The sequence below is a fragment of the Protopterus annectens genome, chromosome 3.part0 (assembly GCF_019279795.1).
Source record: "Protopterus annectens isolate FY-2018-M chromosome 3.part0, PAN1.0, whole genome shotgun sequence".
Taxonomy (NCBI): domain Eukaryota; kingdom Metazoa; phylum Chordata; order Ceratodontiformes; family Protopteridae; genus Protopterus; species Protopterus annectens.
This window is the reverse complement of record NC_056731.1, coordinates 1,711,634,311-1,711,655,330: the sequence shown is the minus strand read 5'-3', so window position 1 is coordinate 1,711,655,330 and position 21,020 is coordinate 1,711,634,311. Positions and strand designations below refer to the sequence as shown.

General features: G+C 37.1%; 1 protein-coding gene across 1 annotated transcript in view; it reads left to right on the top strand.

The window, feature by feature from the left end:
- The window catches only part of GPLD1 (glycosylphosphatidylinositol specific phospholipase D1), an 871,054-nt gene that overhangs the window by 695,634 nt on the left and 154,400 nt on the right, over positions 1-21,020 (top strand). Inside the window, exon 21 of the mRNA XM_044065746.1 lies at positions 20,650-20,743. Coding sequence (XP_043921681.1) covers positions 20,650-20,743 — 94 coding nt within the window. The remainder of the gene's footprint in view (positions 1-20,649; positions 20,744-21,020) is intronic.

Sequence of the window (21,020 nt, the reverse complement as noted above, 5' to 3'; positions counted from 1 at the left end):
CAGTTTGCAGACCATTATAAGATTGGTCAAATACCCCATATTCCAACTTTCCTTCCATCTTCAGTGAATACAATGCAAGATAAAGCAAGGGAAACTTAGATACTGTTCATTCAATCATCTAGTTTTACCTCGAAGGTGGTAAAGGTGCTACTCTGCTTGACATGTAGTAGAAGTTTGTTTCAGAGGTGAGGGATACACTGAGATATTAATCTGTCACACCAATGTGGGTTATTCATCTGCTAATAAAAGCTTAATCCTTTTAATTGAATGTTTGCTGTAACCTTTGTCCTGTAAATGAATAGAAGATCAAAAAGATTTGAATCTTTCATATCTTGAAAGGCTAGATAAAAATCTCCATGGAGGAGTCTGTAAGAGGACTTAGTACAGGGAGATGGCTGCCAGACAGTACTAATAGCTAATGTGTTTGAAGCCACTGATATTTGTAGTGATGAATCTCTGATGTATCTCAAACCAAATAATTTATTTAGTCAAATACACGTCAAAATGTGCATTATATTTAATAGTGGGTCCACATTCACATAAAACAAAGTTCACTGTTGCCTCTTTTTGAAAGTGTAACTTAGATCTATGGAAGGGAAACAGAACATTTTACCCCAGCACTGCCCCTTTACTACTAATAGACAAATGCAGCTCTAGAATGCTTTATCCCAATTATGGGTCCCCTCAAATTATCTATGGTATGATCTTGGTTATTCTCATTAGGGGTGATATATAATTATTGGCCATGGGATGCATAAGGCCATTCTATAACCAAATTGGATAGGTTATGTTGAGAACAAAAACGGATATTGGCTAGGCTTAAAATGAACTGCAAGAGGAGCTAACCTAGTACTTACCTATGAACCTATGATGAGATATGGGTAAAGGGAAATTAAGACTTTTCTGGATCTATTGCAGATGACTTTGGAAATTAGATAAGCTAGATGAAAGACTTTCTGAACTACTGTGGAAATGTGATGGTCAAACAATAAATAATTATAAACAAGAGTATCTAGTTTGGTTACAATGGTGCCTGAAGGGCGGAGTATATTACCTATATGGTATGTGAAATTGTTTTGTTTACCAAAAGCAACTATGCTACATTCTTCACATTTCATTTAATTCAAAGAGCTACAGCATGTCAAATTATTTAATCATTAATGACTACCAGTAGTGAGGTAATTAGGTATCACAGTCTTGACTATTGATATGCTGGACAGAAACTGCTTAGAGCTAAGGGCATAAAGAAATTAAAGAACTGTGTCAGCACCTTTTCAACTGAAAAAAGCAGCTTTTTGCATCTCTTTTTCAGTTGAAGTAATTATTTTACATTTAGTGTGCTTGATTATTACACTGAATATTGCAAATTCTGGACCACAATTAAGATACAGTGAAACCAAAAGCACTGTGTGGTGTGTCTCTGAAGTGTTTCAGCTTGATCTAGACAAGCTCACACAATTAATGCTGCCGTAATAGTTGCAGCATGATTAACACTGGTTACTGAACATTATATATATATATATATATATATATATATATATATATATATATATATATATATATATATATACACCATAATTCTTTCTTTATCATTCAACATGAAGTTATTTCAGAACCAGGAGAAGGAATGAGGTCTGAATCATATAAAAACCTAGCAGGTTCACAATCTTATAAAATAAACTTGCTTCAAAGATTCATGATTTCAGGACTCATGGAGTATTTACTTGAATCCCCAAAACTGATATGCTTCTGCTCACTTGAAGATATCAATCTGCATTGAATACTAAAAGTCTTACTGGCTCAGGGTGCAAGCAATTTTAACCTTCTTCAGTGCAGTGGCTTAATGGCTACAAGCATGAATGTTGCAGTGGGTTTGATGTCCTGGATGTGAGCTGAAGATGAAAATATGATAGGATTGCTGTGTAATCCCAGAGCTATTAATTTGTTTGTTTTGTTTTAAATTGATAGGATCAGTTCCCTTTAACAGCACTACACAACAGCAGTGTAAGGAACAAGCTAAGGCAGTTGCTTATACTTAACAAATGTATGTGAGCAGTTCAAAACAGAGGTTGGAGAATATTTCATGCTAGTGAGCAGTGACAGCAACTAGAGGAATTTGTATTTGTGGAGCCAGAACTGTAATTACTTTCTCTGCTAAAATCATTATGTTGGTGAAATCTTAAAAAGACTGGGAGACTGAGGACGTGATTTCTAAACAGACCCTGTAGGAAAAATTGTGAGTGAGATTGTATTTTAAAGTTTATAACTAGGACTGTGGTTTCTGATTTGACTGTGACACAAACAATCTTGCAAATTAAGACTGCATCTTCTCAACTTTCATTTAAAACGTGGAAGTACAACTGGACTACCCAGTCTGTGTCAAGAATTGTGACTACTGTTAACAACAGCATTTTCTGTAAAATATTTTTAGTCTAGTCTGCCTCCCACCCCTTTCTAAAAAAAGCATCCTTAATAGCCTTCTGTTAACTCCTGTATGCCACACCCTTGTAGCTCACCAATTAGAGGACCAGGCAACATGGAAATGCAATTTCCTAATTTCTCTGCAGCCAGCCTGGTGGATATGGGTATCTTGAGACAATGTAGCAATTGTCTAATGTTTACTGACAACCACAAATCCTTAAAGTAACAGATACAGTATATGAGAGGTTTACATACACTGGAGGCTAAACTCTTGCATAAAAACACACATAATGTTGTCAAAACCATGCACACACCACTCCCCCACATAGCACACAACAAACACAAATAGACCACTTAAATGCAATCTTCCTAAACAAAAAGACCTCCTAGAACACCAATCAGCAAAGATTACCCTCAGCAAACCCAAAAGCACTGAACAAAAGCAACACCTAACAAACCTACATACAGCCTTAATCAGTGGAACCCCAAATACAAAGCTCATAGGGCAAGCAAACACACTTCCTAGGACTCTAGTCATGTAAGATATGCTGATATCCCTTTAACCAGGCTGAACAAGGAGAAGATAATGGTTAGTTGCCTATCTGGGGCCAAGATCTTCCAAATCACACATGCACTCAAGTCACTGCAACACAGGTACAACCAGTATGATTCCATCATAGTCCATGTAGGTATAAATGACAATCCAAACCAAAATCCACATAGTCACAACCATGAAAAAAACAGAAGAAAAAACCACTGTGGAAGCCACAAGAATCCGCTGAAGAATATTCAATAAAGATTTTTTAATAAAATAAATACAAGTTGAGCGCTTTCATCTAAAATGTTAGACTTCATCAGAACACCTTCTAAAATATTTTACAGCTTAAATAGAATAACTTTGACCAATGACAACCATTCATTTACGTGTGAGAAAGTTTCAATTACATCATTTCCTTTACACAAGTCATTGATACAGGAAACAGAAAGCTACCTGTATCAAATCCTAGCCTCAATTATTGGTTTAATTGTTATGCTTTCATTTATTCCCGGTGTGCATGTGGCATTCAACAGTATCTGCCACCTCACCTCCTTCTCACTTAATAAAGCTTTTAAATTCCCCCCTCTCTGATGTGGTGTAATTGCTTCAAGTATGGCAAATTGAAACATTGAGCAACCAGGGCTATCTTTTATGTGCCTAAACAGGGCATTATTAATATCACCCTTTTTAATAGCATATATGTGATCGTAAATTCTTTCTCTCAACCTACGTTCAGTTTTTCCTACGTAGAATCCGGGGCATGTACTACACATAGCTAAATAAATGACATTTTTTGTTTGACAATTGCCCTTAACAAAGGTTATTGATGTGTGACTTCTATTTCCCAAGCTCTTGGAATGTTCCTCTGAAATAGCAAAACATTGATTGCATCTACCACATTTGGTGGTGCCAGTCTTTGGGGGTTTATTATATAAATGACCTTTGCGTAATTTCTTTTTGATGTTACAGCCTATTTTATGAACAAACATAGGTTGGTCCCCCAATAATTTGTAAATATATATGCTATTTGTTCACATATATGCTATTAAAAAGGGTGATATTAATACAAGTATAAAACTATTACCATAGAAAATAGTTATTTAATGGAATGTTTAAAACGAGGGATAGTACCAAAAGGGCTACGGACCTGGAAATATCCAAACAATGTTCAGATTGGTTCAGTGTTTCACACAGAACTTGTTAAAGTTTTCAATAGATGTGGTTTGGACATAGTGAGGTGTATAATTGAAGAAAATGATAGAAATTTAGAGAACATTAATGAACAAATTAAAAAGTTAGATACAGTTATTAGGGATGACCTGATTTTTGAGATAAAAGAAAAAAGGCAGAAATATTTTCAGGTTAAAGGAGAAGTGGATTCAAAATGTAAGACACTAGTAGAGAGAAAGATGGAAAAGCTAAAAAGGGACATGCTAGAATATGAAAATCAAATATGTTACCCAAAACCAGTTAGCAACAATACACCCCCATATCAAAGGTATAACAATAGAAAAGGAGGTGAGGGAATTTCAAAGGCATGGACAAAAACTAGAGAAGCCTATGAACATAGGCAATTTTTAGATTGTGAATACAATGAAGAATTTCCACCTTTAGAAAGGCAACAGTTTAGTCCCAATAGAGAAAACCATGGAAATTTTCACAGGCAAGGGGGGATAAGGGAGAGGGGGAGATACATGTAAAAAACCCCCCACCTGGAAGTAAAAAAGGAGACAATATCATCAAGACAAACAATATGTACACATTGGAAGGGTTCAGTATATACAACTTTAGTAACATAGAACTCAAAAAAGAACATTTTTCACTGTTGGAAAAGGGGTTCAAATTTATTCCCATGACCAAAGGGAACAGAGCACAAACTACCCTGGACATAAAATTATTTTTAAGAAAGATGAACCTTGAATTGCTATTTAAGAAAGAAGAATACGATTTTGAAAAAGAAAAATTAAATGTCACAAAAGAACAAAGAATATTAAAAAGGAAATCTACATACAATCCACCAATTCATGCACAACTTAGAAACTTTGAACAAGTTATGGAAAAGGGAATTAAAAAATGTGACAAAAAAGTGAGATACAAAAATAACTTAGATACGAAAGAAAAAGAGATCCTAGAGGAACTTAGACACAACGAAAGAGTTAGGGTCATGAAACCTGACAAAGGTGGGGGAGTGGTAATAATGGAAGTTATTGACTATGAAAGTAAAATGAATGAAATCCTAACTGACCCAGCCAAATACAAGATAGTCTCTAGAAACGAAATAAATTTAGCCTATCAAAAGATAGACATAATGTTGAATGACATGGCTATGGAATCAGTTTTTGATGAGAAGATACATCTTTTCTTGAAAGTCAATAAACCAAAAGTACCTGTTATTTTCGGTATTCCGAAAATACACAAGAATACCACTGACCCCCCCTTTAGACCCATCGTGTCAGCTGAAGGATCCAAAACTACACCTTTGGCCGTATTTGTTGATACAAAAACAAAGCACATATGGATTAACAAAAAGACCATACTGAGAGACTTGTGGGATCTATTAAGACAATTAGACCTAGAGTTATCATATAAGGACACAGTGTTTGTGACAATCGATGTGGTGGATTTATTTGGATCGATACCATATGGAAAGGGTATGGAGAGATTCGAAGATGAAGTATTTAAGGATGACAAAATGACACACGAGGATAAAATAGCATGTGTTGGTTTAATGGACACTATTCTAAGGAACAACTTTTTAGTCCATCAAGGGGAATTTTACCAACAAATCCAGGGAGTAGCAATGGGGGCAGCCTGCGCCCCCACATTTGCTAATTTGGTCCTCGCGAACTGGGAGGAGGAGTTTGTTTTTACATCGGAATATTTCCAATATTGTATGTTGTACAGAAGATTTCTTGACGACATTATAATCCTGTGGAAAGGGGATAACACTAAGCTTGAAGAATTTTTATCATATATAGGAGAGACAACTGATTTTCTAAAATTTACACACACTATGTCCAATACCAATATTGCTTACCTAGACATAGAAATTAATAAAAAGGTGAACACAATAGAATCAAAAGTGTATAGAAAGGACACTTATGTCAACTCTTTTCTTCACTATCAAAGTGGACACCCCAAACACTGTAAAAGAAACCTGGTGAAGGGGCAATTTGTCCGAGGTTCCAGAATGACCAGCACTGACCACGAATTTGAAAAGGAATGTGACAAATTGGAACGAATGTTCCTTGAAAGAGGATATTCCAAGGAATTTATCAGGGAATACAGGACTGAAGTGTCCGAAGCTAGAAATGGAAGGTTCAAACCCATATTGGGGCTTAAGGAAGAAATACAAAATTCCTACATAATTAATTTAGAAAAGAAAGATAATTATCAACAATCACTCGTACTTGAGTATAACGCACTAAACAGCAAGGTAAAAGAATTATTTCAACATGAGTGGGAAAAATTCAAAGCCTTTACAGACCTAGAAGGACTACTTGATTCGAATCCTAAGGTAGTGTTTAAAAACTCATATAACATAAAAAACTTACTAGAAAGAGGGAATCCAGGATATAATGGCATAAGGGGAAATAATACAAAAACAGGCACATATAAATGTGGAAGATGCAGACAATGCGAGTATATATCCAACCTTGATAAAATTTATTTGGAAAGTAGAAACATTTGGTTACACAGTAAAGGACACTTTAACTGTGAGTCCAAGGGACTGGTCTACTTAGCCATTTGTAAGGGATGCACTTCTTATTATGTGGGGAAGACAGAGCGTACCCTGAAGAAGAGGATATACGAACATGTTTATGAAATTGGTAAATGTAAGGAATCCAACGCACTATACAAGCACTCACTTGTCTGCAGGAAATATAACTACTGTTTTTTTGTACTGGACCAAATAAAAATTGACATAAGAGGGGGTCCTTGGGAAGAAAACATAGGCTACAAGGAGTTGTGGTGGCAATTGGTATTAGAAGCCAATAGACCCCCAGGGTTAAACGAAAACATATCTATTTTACCATTCTTAAAGTTAAAAGCTGCTAAAATATAATCTTGTGTGCAATAATAAAGATGGTCAGTAGATGGCAGTGTTCATTGTTAGTTTTAAGAAGCAAATCCAACTGTGAATAAATCCTTTGGAATAGAAATAAATATATATATTTTTTGAATGAATTAACTTATATAATGTTGTTTTTAAACAATGATCTGTTTCTAAATTAAATTTACATATTTTTTATTACATATAATATGATTACAAATGTTATATACAAACATTGGGAAATGTTAAATTGAAGTGGGACTTTTTAATTAGAAGTGAAACATGATTGGTTACAAACAGTATGAATTTTAGTATAAAGCTTTGATTTTTAAGTATGTACTTGATCTGATGAAGTCTATTGATAAATAATACTTAATAAAGCGTTCATTTTGTTTTATAACTGAGGCTGGAATTTGAATTCTCCACACTCCTGCTTTTCTTTTCTTATTTCATTTTTATAAATTTACTGCTTATGCCTATAGTTATAGAAACATATCAAGATGATAAAGGTATGCTTTGTACTGTAGCTATAAACTATAATAAGAGGATATTAATTCTTATTAACTTGTATTGGATTCCTATAATAGGAATTAAAACAGATGACCAACATCTAGAACAAGTAATTCAAAGCTTGAAAGGCACTATCATTCTATCAGGAGACTTTAATTGTGTATTGTCACCAAGTAATACTAACACTATACGTAAAAGAGAATACAGGCACCTGCAAAAGCATTGTTAACATTTACTGAATTGTTTCATTTTAGAGACATAAATGAATTTTCAGAACCAAATGTATTATTTTTTACCCATTATTCCCATAAACATGGAACACAATCCAGAATTGACAGAGTTTATGTCTCTAATGACCTGACTGACACACTAGGCAAATTCAAAACAGTAACCTTTCTAGTTTCAGATCACAATGCAATAACCTTTGAGCTGTTTTGAAATCTAATAATGATGTTAAAATAAGAAGATTCCCAACATATATAACTTGTTTAAAAGAATTTGAGGACTTTTTTATTAAATAAGTCATTTCCTTTATAGAAATTAATAATACAGAAGATACTTCAGAAATGTATTTATGGAATGCACTAAAAGCATATCTTTTATGGAATGCACTAAAAGCATATCTTTTTGGTAGAGTCACTAATTGGTTGTCAAATCAAAAACAGTGGGACAAAGAAGTACATGAAATAAAAAAAAAACAAATGATAAGTTAAAATTAGAAAATCAGACAAATTTATTTTTATTTATTTTATTTAGTTTACATTTGTTGACTGGGAGAGTCTGATTAGATACATGTCCATTTTCAGTGGAGGCCCGGGGAGAAAAGCTCCACAGAATAAGAACAAATAACAATGACATTTCTACATACCAAGCAAGTATTCATAGGAAAACACATGATTTAACAAGATTCCATAGTTTTAAAGTTACAAAGTACAATATTCATTGGTAGTCGCAAGTTTTAACAAAATTGCATAGTTTAAGTTAGAGTAAAGTAGTACTTAGAATTCACTGGTTTTCAGTAATAACATTGATTGAGACAAATGTAAGTAAAAGGGGGTTGGGAGTGTATGTTAGGGCAAGGTTTATGAGATGTGGTTGGGTTTAAAGTTGGAATGTGTATAATGCTGACCGTTGGTGTGGGTGTTCGCAGGTGAGGCACTATAAGGAGGAGCCATGATTCTTCTTGAAGGGATAGAAGTGAAAAGGAGCATGAGAGTGGGTCAGAAGGTGTGTATGATATGGGTCAACCTGGTGGGTAGCAAGGGCATAGCCATGCAAGTTTTAGGTGTTCTTTTAGTAGCTTTTTGAATGTAACCATCGAGTTGCCTGAAGTAATAGCAGAAGGTAATGAGTTCCAAATTTTACTGAATAAATAAATAAATGCATTTTATCCAAATAAAAATAATAATACAGAACAAGTTAATAATCTAAACAACAAATACTTAGAAATCTTAAACCATAAAACTAAAATCTATCTTGAGAAGTTCAAGATGATTAGCTTTTCTATTAACTCAAAATATATGTGCAATTTAGCCACAAAAATAAAATTACTAAGTAAATCCAATCACATAAAAGAAGCCTACTCACATAGAAAGAAAAGTAACAGAAATAGAAGATATTCTAAAGGAATCTGAGATGATTATAATAACATCAAAGTAATGTATTAATAGACCCAGAAGAAATAATTAAAATATTTATAAAAAAATATATAAAAAACTATACTATCTGATGACCAAGTGAAATTAATTGACAAACCAATTTCTATATCTGAACTTCAAACTCAAATTTCAAACCTAATAAAGCACCAGGAAATGATGGGATTGTATCTGAATTTTATAATCTATTACCCAAAGAAGCACTAGACATACTACACAAGGTTTTCTCTATAGTCAAGGAATTAGCTAAAGTTCCTCCTGGAAATATAACCTTATCTTTCCAATTTTAAAAACTGACAAAGATCCTACTGAATGCTCTTCATACAGGCCAGTTTCATGTTTAAATGTAGATTATAAATTGTTCATGGCCATTCATGGTAAGAGATAAAAATATATTCTATCATCTGTGATTGACGAAGATCAAACGGCTTTATCTTAAACAGAAATACTTATGATAACATTAAAACAGTAATCACAATAATTGATTATTCAAATAAAACAAAAGATAATTTAACATTAATGAGTCTTGATATTAATATTGCTTTTGACTCGGTAAACTGGAAATATCTCTTACTTGTTTTTGAAGAATTTCATTTATCAAGTGACTTCTCACATCTTATTAATCTTCTTTATAATTATTGTTTTACATATGTTAAAATATGTACTTTTATTTCTGATTATATACAAATTTTGAAAGGAACCAAACAAGGATGCCCTCTTTCACCTCTGCTTTGTACCCTAATTATGGAAATATTTGCTAATATTCTCAGATCAACTATAGATATAAAAGGTATTAACATAATTGAGAATTTAAACTCTAAATTTCAGCTGTATGCTGATGATGTCCTACTGACATTAAATGACAATGATAATTATCTATTTGCAGTTTATTAGCAATGTATGTATTTGAAAGAAAATCAAGTTTAACATTTAATGATGACAAAACAAAAATCCAACTTATAGGTTCATAGGTTCATACTAGGCTATCTGCCCGAGGGCATTTACAAGCCTAGCCCATAGTTTTGTGGCTTACGCCACCCCTTTAGTATGGGGAACTATACCCATTATTTTGCTGTGCCTCTGTCGAGCAGTGACACTGAGGTAATCCCTGGGGTATATCTGCGATCTCCCATCCATTGGTCAAGATTTCTCTTGAACAAGGCCAGCGAGGTGCTCTGCCTCACATATACCGAGATTTTATTCCACAGCATAGGGAGTCTTTGGGTGATGAATCTATCCCTCCCGCACGACCTATTACTACCCGTGTCGTGGTTTAAGTCTCCGCCTTGTGGCTCTGACGGATCTAGATTTTTGAGGTGAAGCATATTCATCAAATCTGGGTTTGACATGGCCTTGTATGTTAGGCAAAGGTCACCTCTGAGCAAGCGGTAGCGACTGAATAGAGCTGGAGTTCTTTCAGTCGGGCAGCATAGGACAGATGTTTGAGACCCTTTATCCTTTTGGTGAGGAACTTTGTGGCCTCTCCAGCTGCTGCAAGTGTCGGGTCAGATACATTCCGAATGGGGCATTGTACTCAATCATTGGTCTGATGAGTGATGAGTATAGGGAGACTATGACCTCCCTTGATCTAGATGAGAATCCCTTCATGATAAGGTGGGCAATGTAGAAGGTCTTCCTAACTACTTTAGCTACATGGGTGTCGAATGACAGACTACTATCAACCTGGGTCCCCAGGTCCCTGATAACTTCTTCTGTGCTCAGTGGATTGCCACCTATTTGGTAGCTAGGGGTAACCTTGTTTTTCCCGAAGGGTATGACTATGCATTTTTGGCATTTAACTTTAGGCCATGGCTCTGGCAACAGTTATCCGTTTCTGTGAGACCCTTCTGAAGGATATCTGTGTCAGATGTGTTTTCTACTATGGCCCAGTTTGCAGTCATCTGCAAACTTTGTCAGCCATAACCCTCCTGTGTTTGCTTGTACTTGGAAAAGTAGATGCCAAACAAGAGTGGGCCCAGGACTGAGTCCTGTGGTACACCACTTGTGACAGGCTTTGAGTCTGACATGGCGCCAGCAACTCTGACCCTGTGGGTTCTGTCACTCAGCCAGTTTGCAACCCATCTTGTGATGTATGGGTTAACATTTAAGCTGATGAGTTTTTCAATGATACCCGAGTGGGGTATTGAAGGCCTTCGCCAGATCGAGGTAGGCTGTATGGACTGCCTTTCCCTCATCAATGGCTTTGGTGACTGTTTCGAAAAAGTCAACCAAGTTTAGAAGGCATGATCTGCCTTTGACAAAGCCAAACTGGGATGGATCCAATGTCTGCAAATTCCCTATGTCTTTATTTATGAGGTCCATTATGATCCTCTCCATGGCTTTGCAGATAAGGCTTGTCAAGCTAATGGGCCGGTAATTTCCAGGGTCGGTGGAGGCACCACCTTTGTGAAGTGGGACCACAGTTGCAGTGCGCCACTCCCTGGGTATGTATCCAGAGGTAAGACTATGATTAAACAGCTGTCCTAGCTGTGGGTTTAATTCCTCGTTGAGTTCGTGGAGCACACAGCCGGGGACACCATCAGGTCCCATGGATGCTGTGTTTTTTGCTTTGGAGAGAGCAGTTCTCACTTGGGCGTTGGAGATGTTTGGGGGGCTGCAATCACTTGGTATAGATATCTCTCCTTTTGGGGGGAGGGGGGGAGAAGTTTGCACTGAACCTGTCAGCCAGTATGTTGGCAATGTCTGTAGGATCAGTAATCTTCACATCATTTTGAACTAGTTCTGAACATATCTGGGAGTTTCCTCCCAGGTTTCTAACATAGCTAAAGAAGGCCTTATGATTGTCTTTTGAGTCTTTAGCTATTTTTCTCTCAAAATTTGCTTTGGATGATTTTATGAGAGCTCTTAGTTTTTACTTATAGTGATCAAGGGTGTCTTACCTTTTAAGGATTTTGCTCTATCTTGTAGTAGCTTCCTCCTTTTGTTGTAGAGTTTGTTTATGGCTGGGGTCCACCAGACTGGACGCTTGCCTTTGGTACAAAGAGTCTTTGTTTTGCTTGGGATTGCCTTATCCATGCAGTCCTGCAGGTGCTGGTAGAAGGCATTTGTAAGTGATTCAGCGGCTTGAGTACTGTTTTCCGGCTCGGGGCCTTAAAGGAGACCACACTAGTCTTTAGAAGTGTGAAGTCGGCTTTGAAGTTCTTTACTGTGGTCTTTTTATTTCAGGTGGGGTGGGATGAGGACCTCCAGCGAGATTAGTTTGTGATCTGATCTCACCAGTGAGGGGTATACTTCCGGTGTTGAACATTGTGCTCCCATGTTCGTGATGATGAGATCAAGTATGTTTTCTCCTCTTGTGGGGATGGTGACTAGTTGTTCCATGGCATTTGAGTTTATGAATTCCAGGAACTTTTGGGCTAGGGTGTTTGGGCTTGAGTAGTGTTCCCAGTCTATATTAGGGTAATTGAAGTCACCTAGTATGATGGTGTTTGGTGATACATTTATCCCTCTAGTGTTTTCAGGAAGGCCATGTGAGGTTCCTGAGTTTGTGAGGGTGGCCTGTAACATGCTACAATTTGCAGAGCAGTCTTGCCTATGGTTAATTGCACCTGGATGGTCTCCGATGCATCGTGCATTGCCACCAGTCTTGAGGTGTGGGTGTCCTCGATGAATATGGATACCCCCTCCTTTCTTGGTATTGTCCCGATTTTGGGGCGGAACGCATGATAAGAGGTAAAACCTGATAGTGCTGGGGTGCTCTCAGGAGCCTTGAACCAGGTTTCTGTAACTGCACAGACATCGATGTTCTCCATACTGAGAAGGGCCTCGAGTGCGTGCATTTTGAGATTTAGACTTCTGGCATTGAGCAGCATTACCCTTAGTTTTTTCCTTTTTGTGTTCTAGGGTGGTAGGTTTAGAATTTGAGCCTTGCCTAAAAAGGCACTATGGGGTGGCAAGAGCCTTTGCCAATATCCGGAATCCCAGGGTGACAGGTGCAAGCCGTCCCTTGAAGCAGCGTGGCTTGTCCAGCATGTCATCCCAGGCAGACAGACATTGGATCCCCTTTGAATGACACCAGAGTTTAAGCCAATTGTTAAAGCTGATCATCTTATCTCTGTATTGTGGCATCATTCTTGGTGAAGGTAGGATACTGCTCAAGGTCAGGATCATACCTGCCTGGGCTACATAATCAGAGAGCTCCTCAATGTCTCTTTTCATGTAGTCCAAGGAGGTACGTCTCAGGTCGTTTACACCAGCGTGGACAATGACTGAGTCGTATTTGTACCTGCTGTTGAGAGACCTGAGTGCTTGCATTATGTGGCAGATTCTAGCGCCCGACAGGCAGCTTACTGTGACCTTCTCCTTACTCAGTCTGGTGAGCGGGACGTCAGTGTGTCTGACTATGGAGTCACCAATGACTAGTGTGTCTGGCATTGTGTTTGGCCTTAAGTGCTGTGACTGTTTGACACTCTGACTGTGAGGTCTATGTGTTGCAGGTGTTGTGTTCTGAGGTGGTGGTTGTTTGGGTGTCTGCTTTGGTGGCCTCTGCTGTTTTGGTAGATTTTTGATCAGAGCCGAGTATGTCTTTGTGTGTTTATGTGTATGATTTGAGGTTGTGATGGTACTATGTGAGACTGGGTCTATAGTGTGTGTGGTAACCTTCTCCTCCTGACTGGTCTTGCCAGTCCTATGTTGAGAGAGATCAGCCTCCAGTTTGGCCGTATAGTTGCATCTCTCGCATGTATTTGTGTTTTGTGGGAGGAGGAGAGGGTTGTCTGTGTACATGAGGCAATTGTAACATTGCCTCAATATTCCCAGGTTCACCAGCTGAGCAGGAGAGGACACTAGCAACTGATCCCTCGACATGCTAGAAGGACTAGACAAAAACTTTAAAAGAGATTCCGGGGGACGTGGGTGACCGAGAAATGGGGGTTTGCCTTTTTGGGGTGCTATCTATAAGAGTGCCGTATCAAGGCAATAAGTACTGTAGGAGCAAGTGCTAGGTTTAACAGATAGAGAAAAGTCTACTTTGAGTCAAGTAGAGATGATCTTTTTAGGTATTAGAGAAAGTGCTAGTAACAGGGATGCTTAAAGGTAAGATTGAAAAGAATGCACTCTGCAGTGTGCACTAGAGAAGTTAGATATGAAAGTAGGTAACTTGAGTTTTACCTGTTTAAAAGTTAAGGTTTAGTGGAGAGTTACTATTTTTAAAACAGCAAGATGGACTGAAAGGGGTGGTTACTTTTGTATTTTGGTACTATGAAATACTGTAGGATGGCCAATAAATTTAAATAATTGAAGGGTGGGATTTCAAAAGTGATGGTTTTGTGATTACTCACATAAGCCAGTGAAAGTAGAGAGAAATGAGATATATGGTCAGATTAACATAAGAGGCGGGCAACTAGAAAGACAGTGGTATTTAACAAGACAACTTAAATGGGTGGGAGGGACGGAAAAAATTCTGCCTGACTCAGAACAGAGAGAGCTGTGGTCTCTTTTGAAGTTTTAATATGCTGTTAAAACAGAATGCAAGCAAAACACAAGGTAAAGAAAACAAACTACAGTATTCAAAATATAGAAAGGCAATACAGAAATACAAAAAATAACAGCAAACTAACCTTTCCTTCACAGCAAAGTGTAGCAGAGTCTGGATGAGCCTTTCTGCCAATAAGAATAGAATCAAAAATAAATTAATGAAATATATTGTCAAATAGAAGAAAATGAATTATTTAGGAATAATTATAACAGATAACATTAAAAATATAATAAATAATAATTATACTAAATTATAATTATACTAACAGTATAAACAATATAAAGAATGTAATAGACAAATGGAATAACATTTTCTTCATGATGGAAGAAGGGCTATGTATAATCAACTTGATTATCTTACCACAAATTGTATATATTATATGATTACTATCATTATCCCCACAAAAAGTTGTATTAAAGAATTTAACAGTTTAATTTTGAGATTAGTGTGGTATCCCAATAAACCAAGAACTGCTTTAAACCATCATATGAGAGACTGGGTAGCAGGAGGGATAGGGCTTCCAGATCTAGAATTATATTCATTATCATCAATTATAGAAACTATATATCTTTGGATTAATAAAACTTACACATCTAGGTGGAAAGAGTTTTTAGGAAATCCTATTATAAACTCTAAACATAATAGATATTATAATAATTATCTCAAACAAATTACAGTCTACATTGGTTATTAAAAGGTTACCTTATAAGAAAAAGTCACCAAACAAGTGACTCATATTTAATTTCTATTATATTCTATATATAAAAATGTTAAAGGTGTTTAAACCTGGGACATAAAGCATGGAGCTTCCTTATATTTTCTATGCTATATGCCCAAAATAACATCTCCAGTTCAAAGTTAGAAACAATTATCACATTTAAATCGAAAAAGCTGCTATATTGGTTTCAGTTAATGAAATATGAAAATATACATTCTCTTGATTATATTAAGAACAAATATAATTTATATAAAAACATGTGGCTATATGTACATTCCTGCAGACAACATGTAGAAGGGGAAATTAAGTTAGTGCACCAAGGATAAGAGATCATATCCCAAAATTAATTGAATATCTAATATTTTTAATGCAACAAAACACATTGGGACAGAGTCTTTTATCTAAATTATATTGAGTTGCGAGGAGAGATACAACATGTTGCAATGACAATTATTAAAACTATTTTACCCAAATTAATAATAGACCTCCAAGTGAAGAAGATAAAAAAAAGAATTCTACTATCTTCTAAGCATACGACTTCAGCTCTTAGATTGTATCTCTTTACTTGGAAATGTTTGCATAGATCTTTCTTCACACCACATAAAACTGAATTAATGTTCAAGCAGAAACAAATTTGTTGATGTAAACAAGAACTTAAAGTGGATTGGCAACACATTTTTTGACTGTACTGTCTTAACACCTTACTGGAATAACATTAATCACTTTTTACAGGCTTTTTTGGAGATACATTTGTATTATCTAAATCACTTACCATTTTTAACACATCTATTCCTATATGTGTTAAAAATGAAATATCACATTTTATGGTCTATACTGTCTATAGCAAGAAAGGCTAGAACTCAGAACTGGAAGAACAAATCTACACTTTCCTTAAAAGAATTTATAAATATTGTAACTGAAGTCTGCTACCTGGAAATCATTACAATTAAGTCAAGAACAACCAGGATTACCTCTTGCTACAATGAATGGACAAAACTTAAGAGATCTGCTTGACAAGCAAAAATAATGGCATTTTAGACTTGATGTAACAACTTGAATGACTTAATAGTAAATGGACATGCCTGTAAATCATTGTTTTTTTAATTTTGTATGTGAGGTTTAGTTGACATTTTTTCATTTATTACATTCACAAATCTCTGACTGTAAATATTGTGATTATTTTACAAATTGAAAATCCAATAAAAACTTTTAAAAACAAAACAAACAAAAAAGTGTCACTGCTCAATGCCAGGAGCCTAAATAAAAAGCTAAACTCCCACCAAGCCCTTCTCACTCTAGAGAATATAGACATCTATGTAGTAACCAAGACATGGCTTAAAGCTGAAGAGAATACCCTGGCAGTCCAGGGTTTCAGTGCCTTCCACACTTTTAAACCAGTAGCTGCACAGACAGGGACTAAAGGTGGAGGTGTCTTGATATAAATCAATAACAAGCATACCTCTAGGCTTGTTGAACAGGATGATTAGATTGTCTATGTGCAGGTCACCATAGATAAAATCCTGCACCATATCCTAGTAAGTATATGTCCCATAAAACTCATAGCACATACTTAAACCTATTGGAGACACTCACCATCCAACCTAATAACTTACTTATGGGAGACTTATGGGGAACTTTAATTATCCTTCTGTAGACTGGGAATCCTACATTGCTCCAAATCTGCAAGCACAGAGATTTGTGGACTTCATAAATGCAAACACCCTTAACCAGTTATTTCATATGCTCACTAAAGGTTCCAACATACTGGACTTCATACTCACAAACATGAAAGAATGCTGTATCACCCACAATGTAAGGTTCTCCCTGCTAGGGTGTTACCATCAAGCTGTTTCCTTTGAAATCAAAATAAACTCAATAACCCCAGTAAACCCAGTAACAGAAAGTATTCCAATGCAGACTACTTTTTATTAAGCGATAGTTTGTCAAAAGTCAATGTCTCTCCAAATCCAGAAAACACAGCAGCCTATGCTGAATTCTTCACAGAACCTCTGGACAACCATGTTAATGGCTGCAAAGACGCTGCTGTATGTAGCAGAAGTAAGCCCAAACTAACTCTAAAAACAAACCACCATGGCAGCATCCCAGATTAAACAGGTTATATAACAAAAGGAATAAAAATCATGGCTAAAATCAAGAAATGCAACTCTTATAAAGATAAGAACTCTTTCATCAAAATAAACATGCAGCTAAGAGGGCTAATTAATTGCAGTATATCCAGTTTTAAGGTCACGATATCCTCCTACCATCCCCCACTCTGGAATCATAGATAAACTTACTAAACTGGGCATTAATCCCTACATCACCCGATGTGTTGTCAACTAGCTTACTGACAGAACCCACACTGTAAAAGTAGCTGACTCCCAATCCAGCTCCAGACAAGTGACAAGTGGAGTACCTCAGGGTTCAGTCCTGGGACCTCTCTTGTTTGGCATCTACTTCTCTGAAATACAGGCCAACACTAAGGGACTCCGGCTAACAAAGTTTGAAGATGACTGCAAACTGGGAGTCATTATTGAATCCCCAAATTATGTGGATACTCTACAAAAGGGCCTTACAGAAACAGATGCTTGGTGCCAGAGCCATGGGCTCAAGCTCAATGCCAAAAAATGTATAGTTATCCCCTTTGGGAAAAAACATGTACCCATGAATTACCACATAGGTGGCAGTATACTAAACACTGAAAGTGTGATAAGAGACTTAGGGACATAGGTGGACTGTGGTCTCACCTTCAATAACCACATTGCCACAACAGTCAGGAAATCCTTCTATGTGGCACACCTCATCACTAAGGTCTTTTCATCCAGAAAAAAGGAGGTCATTGTCCCACTGTACTCATCCCTCATTAGACACATTATAGAATACAACACCCCATTTGGTATGTACCTCTCAAGGCATCTGCAACAACTGGAAAGGCCACAGAAATACCTCACTAAAAGAATCACAGGCCTAAAGCAGATGCCCTATGCTGACCACCTTAAAAAACTCCATCTATACTCTGTTGCATATCGTCTACTCTGATGCGATCTCTGCTTAACATACAAGGCCATATCAAACCCAGAGCTGTTGGACATGCTACACTTAAAGAAATCCCAATCCCCCAGAGTCACACGCTCCAGGGATCTAAACCTTGTTATCACAATAAACAAAACATGCTGGAGGGATAGGTTCCTGACCCAGAGACTCCCCAGACTCTGGAATAGACTGCCCATACATGTCAAGCAGAGTGCCTCTTTGGCCCTCTTCAAGAGGAACCTTGATGACTGGATAGGAGAAAGGAAATTCACCCCGGGGATCATGTCAGTCACCCTGCTAGACAGGGGTCCAGGGAAGTAAATAGTGTGGGAAGAAATAGCCAGGGAATTGTTATGGCTAGGCTTATATAGGCCCTAGGGCCGATAGCCTAGTACCAGCTTATGAAGCTATGAAGCTATGAAACTATGAACCTAGGCAAAAAACAACCATAAGACCTTCTTCAGCTGTGTTAGAAACCTTAAAGGCAGCATGCAGCAGTGTGCTGAACTGGTGACTAATCGTGCTGCATTCACTGAGCTGGGCAATACAGTGAATCTGCTGGCTGACAAATTCAGTTCAAGCTTACCTTCAAACAGAAGCCCTCCAACTACAAATAGGGACATGTCCTGGCTGCACTCGCTAAGGCCAAGAACTCAGCCTCAGTGGGCCCTGATACTATCCCAGGATGTCTCCTGAATAGTGACACATCAGGGCGACTGGAAGTACTACTTAAGTATAGTCTTAACACAGACTTCATGCCATAAGAATGGAGAGCTAGAAGAATCATCCCTCTTTATAAAGACGGACCATGAACTGATTCCAGAAACCACAGACCCATTAGTCTGACTAGTCTTATATGCAATGCCACAGAAAGAATTATCATGGAAATGATTAGCAAAGACATAGAAGACCTTCAAACACTGGATCCATCTCAGTCTGCCTTTGTCAAAGGAAGGTCATGCCTACTGAACCTGATGGACATCCTTAAGAAGGTCACCAAGGCAATGGATGGGGTAAAACAGTGCATATTGCCTACCTTGATGTGGCTAAGGCATTTGGTACAATATCCCAGTCTGGTATTGTTAACAAGCTTATGGAATTAGGCATAAACTTTTATATAATATGCTGGCTAGCCAGCTGGCTCACAGATAGGACCCAGGAAGTTAGGACTGGTGAGATCACCTCCTCAAAGAGCCAGTCACAATTGGAGTCCCTCAAGGCTCTGTGTTGGGGCTGCTCCTCTTTGGCATCTACTTCTCAGATGTAAAGGCTAATGTCAAAGGCTTCTGGCTGACCAAGTTTGCAGATAACTGCAAACTGGGAGCAGTCATATAATTCCCCAAAGGCATTAACATATTACACGAGAGTCTAATACAGACAAATGACTGGTGCCAAAGCCTTGGCTTAAAACATACTGTAAAGGAATGCATTATAGTACCCTTTGGGAATTTGGACCCTCCAGGAAACTGCATCATCGATTAAATATCCCTAAGAGTTGACCCAATAATCAGAGATCTGGGAACACATGTAGGCAGTAACCTGGCCTCAAACAACATGTATCCAAAGTTGTAAGGAAATCCTTCTATGTTGCTCAACTTATAAGTAAGAGCATGGCATCTAGGTCCAGGGAAGTCATTGTACTACTACACTTGGTCCTCATCAGACCCATCACTGAATATAACACTCCCTTTGGTATGTACCTGACTAGATATATACAGCAACTGGAATGTCCACAAAGGTTCTTTACAAAAAGAATACAGAATATAAACACAATGTCCTGTGTGGATCACCTCAATGCCCTAGTTCTATACTTGGTCTCCTACAGTCTACTGAGAGGTGATCTGTGCTTGGCATATAAGGCATTCCTCGACCCCACTCTGATGAACCTTTTGCATATGCACTAAACAAACAGCATCGGAACTACTAGATCTAAGACCAAAATTTTGCTTGCAACATAAATAGGACATGTTGAAGAGACAGATATGAATTTCAAAGAATTCCCTTTCTCTGGAACTGGCTCCCCATCCGTGTGAAACAAAGCCCCTCCCTAACCCTATTTAATCGTAACTTGGTCCACTGGATGGGAAATCAAAACTTCACCTCTAGTCTGACATGAGCACTGTTTATAAACAGCATTAAAAAGATTAAATGGATTAAAAAGGAAAATTTGCTTTTGTACCTCCTATTTTAAACACAGTGCTTAATTTTTGAATGTTTTGACAGGAAGGAGCTCGAGTGGGATCATCAATTGCCTCTGGGCATGTTTTAGTGGACGGTGCGCAAAGAAGAGTGCTGCTGGTTGGCGCCCCTACATATGGTATGCTGTGTTGTCTGCTGGTAACTAAAATCAACATTTTAAAGTAAAAAAAAAACAATATACACATTAAAAATAATATTTTATATATACTGTATGTGTGTGTGTGTGTATATATATATATATATATATATATATATATATATATATATATATATATATATATATATATATATTTCTATGCATGTACACACACACACAGACACACACACTCACACACTCACACATATCTGTATATATCTATATCTATATATGTATCTATCTATATATGTATATATCT